At 42.2% G+C, this 6914-nt stretch overlaps 1 protein-coding gene across 1 annotated transcript; it reads left to right on the plus strand.

Moving 5' to 3' along the window:
- The first annotated feature begins 4494 nt into the window (after positions 1-4494).
- Positions 4495-5908, plus strand: LOC133003685 (E3 ubiquitin-protein ligase TRIM35-like). Its single transcript, XM_061073476.1, has one exon. It carries the CDS (start codon positions 4495-4497, stop codon positions 5887-5889), a length of 1395 nt encoding a protein of 464 aa, XP_060929459.1. The 3' UTR covers positions 5890-5908.
- Positions 5909-6914: the final 1006 nt, after the last annotated feature.

A 6914-nucleotide genomic window follows, 5' to 3' on the forward strand; every position in this document is an offset into this window, starting at 1 on the left:
GAGTCTGTGACAACGTGAGAGTGATGTTATTCTGCAGTTTCATAGTTTTTGATATTTTTTCCCCAGAGAATCATTTATGGATCATTTACACATGGGAGTTATTAAGAGGACTGGTATCTATGAGTGTGATCTGGTGCAGATTGATTGAATTCAAAAGGCCGTTGGTCCTCGGAGAAGGTTTCAGCTCCACTGATTCACATTCTGGATAAAAAGATCTGCAGAGTTGGTGGAAATTTTGTGTGTTTGATATTTTCTGTGTAGCAATACAATATTTGTTGTTTTTTATTCACCACCAGAGTCGTACAGTGAAATGATCGTTTAACGTTCGTCCTCTTGTTCACACTGGAAAACATCTTCAGTACCAGCAGCAGCTTACAGTTTTTCTCAGTTGTTAACAGACGTTTTTCAAAACAATAATGGCTTTCTCAAAAATGCACACAGACAACTGAAAACCTCACACACAAAATGCTAAACCTGACACTCCCTTTGCAAGATGACTCATTGCCATCAAAATAGAACTCATGTTTTCATTTGGTACACACAGCCATGTTTTCAAATGACACACACATACCATTTATTGAGTACACACAACTAAGCATTTGCTTGCACACTTCCAAGCATTTACAGCACACTGAAGTGCAAAATTGAAAACACAATCATCAAAATGGAACACACCATATGAATGACAATGACTCTGGAGAATTAGTCATTTCTCCTTTTGTAAACTGTCTCAGTGTAGGCCTACTTTTTTCATCATCAAACATAAAACAGCACATAAATGCATCAAAAAAGGTTTATTTCGGTACACACAGAGAACAGTACAGTACTGACACAGACAGCATGAGAATGCAAGTTCAACACAGTGGGCTACAGTGAGACACTGTAGAAAAGGAACAATACTGGATTACAGGTAAAATACATGCATGTGTCAGTGCTGAATGTTTGGTTCTTACAAGCACAAACTCTCGCACTAACTCCTTGATGCGTCTGTGTTCTGTTTGAATGGGACCCTGTACACTTGTTTCATCCGCATGGCATTCATATGAAGAATACGATCCAATGTAGAGAGGCTGACGGTCTGGACGTTTCTAAATGTATCAGGTCAGCCAGGATCCTAGTTTTTATTTGTTTGAGCGTGATTGCGTTGTTCTCACAAACCATTTCTACAATTTCAGTCTCCTGTTGGGCTGTGAAAATGCGTGTTCTTCCTCCACGGTGTGGTTCTCTTTCAGTCCTGCAAAATATAAATACTGTGAGCACACTGTATTCTATTCTATTCCATTGTTCTTCAAACAAAACAGAGGCTGAAGGCACTTTTATGCTGCAGTCCTGATTGCAAATTGCTCAACAGACCTGAATGTTTAGAGATTTGAGTATTTGTGTGTTGTAGGTTGATGCTTTGAGATTTTACTTGAGAAGTTTGTGCAACAACTGAACATTGTGTGTAGTGTTTTGACAACAAGGTGATGTGTAATTGAAATCAGAGTGTAAAGAAGGAAAGTCAGAGTCTAATGAGATAAGGGAGTGTGAAGTAGTGCCAAATTGGGTCAAGCTATTGGTACATGAAGTGAATGTTGTGCAAATTGTGCCGAATTTTTGCTTTTTGTGTGTTAACAATTGTGAAAAACTGTAAATGAAGAATCAAGAGAAAAAACACATTTTCTCACTTTTGTTCTGTAGTATCCAATCATGCAGATACAGCGGCTACACACAAACACACACACACACACACTGCAAACGGAAACAGATACACAAAGGCAAACAATACACTGAGAAAAAAACACAAACATGCACACAGTGACAAAAGAGACAAAGGCAGATTATTCTCTTCTCCCTCTGAAAGGGATTAGTCAGATGCTGCTCTAATAAAAAAACTAGAATAAATAGTACACACACACAAACACACACACACACACACACACAAGGTTTGTTAAGGATAAACAAGGAGGATAAACACGGAGATTTGTTTTCTACATTTATTTGTTACAACTTACAACTTTTAATAAACAGTTTGTGGAGAAGTTAAGTTTCCTATGAGATGTGTTTAGCTGCGTTGTTGGTAGAAACAGAAACAGGAATCTGATTGGCTCCCGGGAGGAGAGCAGAGGGGAGGTGCTACATAACAAGGAGACAAATGAGTTTCAGCCTCCGTTTAGAATGTGGGCAGAAGGAGTATGGCATCGGATCGGTGGGTCTGAAGTGAGTCAGATCAGATGTTGTCTCTGGTGAGGAAAGGTTGGATCGTCATGAACTCCTTTTCAGTTTGGATTTGTCAGTTATTTGATGTTTTGTTGCTGGGAAGTCGAGCGATGTCTTCTTTAGAAATCCATCCAGCAGCCGTCGGACTCCGCAGGGTGAAGATCTCTCTGCCTCCTTCTGCACTGAAGTTTGATTCTGTGGCTCGAAGACGCAGAATCAAAGAGGAGAATCAGAGTTATTGTTTTGAAGTTGAAGTGTTTTCCTTCCTGACTCTCTGCGGTAACTTCCCCTGACAAACCTTCTGCAGGGTCGCCGCGGCTCCGCCCTCGTGGCCGATCACCATGCCAACCGCCACTCACTGATTAAACATCCGATAAGTGCGACCAGCAACTTGTCTGCTGCAGCCCACACACGTCTTAGTCACGGCCGCTCATCTGCAAGTCAGAGTGCCTCCGTGTCCTTCTGCTGAAAATCACTGGCATGAATATTCAACTTCATTTAAAGCTCAAGGGGAAATTAGAAGTAGTGAGCCCCCCCTCTCCACGGGGGGTCAGAGGTCAGGAGGACACTTAACTTCTCCTCTTCAGGATGAAGATGTTCAGCTCATGCAGCCTCCTGGCAGCTCAAAGTCCATTTTCATTTAGAGCAAATGTTTCTCCACAGACTTTCTTCATGGGAGTAAAGGACAGATTGTGATGTATGAGAAATTAATTCATTAAATATGTTGGAGAATGTGACCCAAACCCTAACAGGAGCTTTGTCTCTTAAAGACACAAAGTTACACACATGCTGAGTTACTCACAAACCAAAAGGAAATTCAAGACACGTAAATACAACTTAGGAAACAACCAGAAAGTTGAATCTGGTACCTGCAGCTTTATCATGGGGAGGAGGTGACCGACAGTATCAAGGAGTCACTCAGTGTTCACCAGTAAATATCTGTGACAGCCTCTGTGTTCTAATGTGCTTCACCAACACTTTCATGTTGACGAATCCTTCAGGAAGACGAGTTCACAGCGAATCATGTTGGAAGAAAACAACTCAGACGAGACAATAAAACACTGTTGGACGGTCGAGTGTAATATTTGTCCTTCAGGTGGTGAAGACATTACAGAGACTGTTTTGAAATATGAAGGAGTCAGATATGTTTGTTTTCTGGTGGTTTTCAATCTGATTGTAGCTCCAGATCCTTTTCGTTCACCTGGAGCCGTCCTTCACAGACGTTTGAATGATGACGATAGAATTCAGAAACTAGACGTCTCCTCGGGGGGGGGGGGGGGGGCTGCAGTGTTTTCAGATTGTTCTTGTTTGGTTTATGTCCCATCCATGAACATGGAGAGGACCTGGTTCATGACCTGTACTGCAGCCGTCTGAACATTAGTGGCTTTATCGTCATTTCAGGACAAATACTCGGGTGAATTTGTAGACACATGGTTTTTATCTTGAGAATAGCAACCAGATGTGGAACTGTCGATTATGTACATGATGCTGGAACATCTGTCTGCACACACGTCACAAGAAAAATAAATATGAGTACTCTGTATATAAACGTACACACACACACACACACAAACACACACACACACACACAGACACACACAGTAACGCCCAGTGGCAGGAGCCGTGTGGGTCAGAGGGTCGGAGGCTGACCTCCACAGGACGGCGAGGATCTGACCTCTGACCTCACTGCAGCAGAAGGGAAAAGTTCCACATATCTTCATTACATTATTACAAGTTAATAATTGTTGTCAAATGCCTGCTCTCTCCTTTATGAATATTTGCTGCACAGACAGTGCTGACACAAACCTCTTCATTACAAAGTTAATATTTAACATAACTTATCTTTACTCTAGCAGAACTACCTCTGAACTTTGAACACTGATCATATAACGATCATATTCAAGCAGATATTTCACAACCAAGTCTCTTGTCTGTGTGAGCTTGTTGCTGCCAAATGACTTTTGACCAGTTATCAAATCCAAGGCTTGAATTACTTTTTACAATCGTGTCCTGACACACCAGAGAAACCAGGAAGCATCTGTTCCTCCCTGAAGAGACGCAGGCTGAAAACCAGGCGATCACATTCACCTTCCAAACCAAACTGAACCAAACCAGACCAGACGTCCTCAGTGAGTCCAGCTACAGAAGAGAAGAGTCAAACTACAACCTGCCGACGCTCCACACACTGACCGTGAGTTTAACAAACACCTCGACTCAGAGGGGAAGTGAACCTCAGTGAAGTTCATGGAGCTGTGACTGACTGACTGTCTGTTTTCAGCTTCACCTGGAGACTCAATGGCTTCCAGATTAGAAGAGGATCTCTGCTGTCCCATCTGCCATGATGTCTTCAGAGATCCTGTCATTCTGTCATGTAGCCACAGCTTCTGTAAAGACTGTGTGAAGAGCTGGTGGGAAGACAAAGAAGTAAAATTCTGTCCACTTTGTAAGAGAAGATCTTCAAGGGATGAACCACCTGTTAGCCTGTCGTTAAAGAACCTGTGTGAGACCTTCTTACAGGAGAGAGATCAGAGCTCTTCACATGCTCTCTGCAGTCTGCACTCAGAGAAACTCAGACTCTTCTGTCTGGACCATCAGCAGCCAGTGTGTGTCATCTGCAGAGATTCAGAAAAACACAGCGACCACAGATTCAGACCCATCGATGAAGCTGCACAACAACACAAGAAGCAGCTTCAGGAAACTCTGGAGCCCTTGAAGAAGAAGTTAAAGTGTTTTGAACGTGTTAAAGTAGAGTTTGAACAAACAGCAGAACACATTAAGGTCCAGGCCGGACTCACAGAGACGCAGATCAAGGAGCAGTTTAAAAAGCTTCATCAGTTTCTGGAGGAGGAAGAGGAGGCCAGGATGGCTGCACTGAGGGAGGAAGAGGAGCAGAAGAGTCGGATGATGAAGGAGAAGATTGAGTTTCTGAGCAGAGACATAACGGCTCTTTCAGACACGATCAGAACCACAGAGGACGAGCTGAGAGCTGAAGACGTCTCGTTCCTGCTCAACTACAAGGCTGCAGTGAAACGAGTCCAGCAGCGCCCCCTGCTGGATGATCCACAGCTGGCCTCAGGAGCTCTGATAGACCAGGCCAAACATCTGGGCAACCTGAGCTTCAACATCTGGAACAAGATGAAGGACGTGGTCTCCTACAGTCCTGTGGTTCTGGACCCAAACTCTGCTAATCCAGTACTCGTCCTGTCTGAAGATCTGACCAGTTTGAAACAAGGAGAGGAACAGGAGCTTCCTGACAATCCAGAGAGGTTTGATTGTTTCCTCTCAGTCCTCGGATCTGAGGGTTTTAACTCAGGGACTCACAGCTGGGACGTCCTGGTTGGAGACAGTACTGAGTGGTTACTGGGTGTAGGAGCAGAGTCTGTCCAGAGGAAGGGAGAGGATCTGTCTGGAATATGGGGAATATTCTTCTCTGAAGGTGGATACTCATCAGTGTCACCATCAGCCGAATCTGATCTCTCTGTGCAGAAGATCCAGAGGATCAGAGTGAAACTGGACTGGAACAGAGGAGAACTGTCGTTCTCTGATCTTGAGACTAACAAACACATTCACACCTTCAAACACAATTTCACTGAGAAGATGTTTCCATGCTTTAACATTGTAGATGATGATGATCACCCATTGAAGCTGTTACCTGTGAAAGTCTCTGTGACGCTGGATCAGAGACGTTAGAGATAAAGATTTTATTCATCATGTTTATTTCTTCAAGAGAAATCTGCTGAATTTAAATGTTAAACTCGTTATTCTAAAGCTTTTTTTATTTCTCATTTTACTTCTCGCTCATTTTTATTTCTTCTGTCGACTTTTCCACGTGTGTAAAAGGATTTCATTATTTTCTGATCTTTATCTTTGGTTTGTTTTTTACTTTCATGGAAAATGTTTTCTATCATTTAGATTTTGTGTGGATCCATGAAGTCGAGCAAACTGATGAAGATCCACATAAAAACACATTTATCAATAACAGCTGATCATTGTTCACATTCAACAAACTTTATTAAAACTCACACATGAGACATGATTCATGTTTAATCACATAAAGTCTGTTCACATATGAAATAATCCAACATATATGAACATTTGTCTGTTTGATGTGATGAAGCCAAAATGATTCTGTCTGTAAAAGTGTTTATTCAACAGCAGCCGAGTGATGTGATTTTAATATTGTGATCAAAATAATAAAAACTATTAAACAGAAACAGAAGAGAAACTATCTTTATAGATTTGATCTGACCTTTGATTCCAGTGTCACTCACTCACACAGTGTTTACACAGTAGGTCACATGTTCTGTGTGAATCTCGTCCAGCACTTTTCTCAACTATTCATTTTGTCGTTACAAAGAGAGAGAATGAAAACAAATCTCATAAAACACCATGAATGTGATTCTCTTCTCAGCGTTGTGTTGTGTATTAATCAAGATAGAGAACAAACTAATGGAGACGTGACAGTTCAGGACTTATCTTCACACACCCACACACACACACACACACACACACACACACACACACACACACACACACACACACACACACACAAGGAAGGAAGGAAAACACATACACGTACGCAAATGTGCACAATCACATACGCACGCTTGAGAGCATTGAGGGTCACTTACACACAGATGGATACAAAGACACACACATTCCACAAAATGGCACATGTCAAGGGAGCTGGGGAGTTTCACTGTGTGTGTGTGTGT

The sequence above is a fragment of the Limanda limanda genome, chromosome 6, assembly GCF_963576545.1.
Source record: "Limanda limanda chromosome 6, fLimLim1.1, whole genome shotgun sequence".
In the NCBI taxonomy this organism is placed as follows: Eukaryota; Metazoa; Chordata; class Actinopteri; order Pleuronectiformes; family Pleuronectidae; genus Limanda; species Limanda limanda.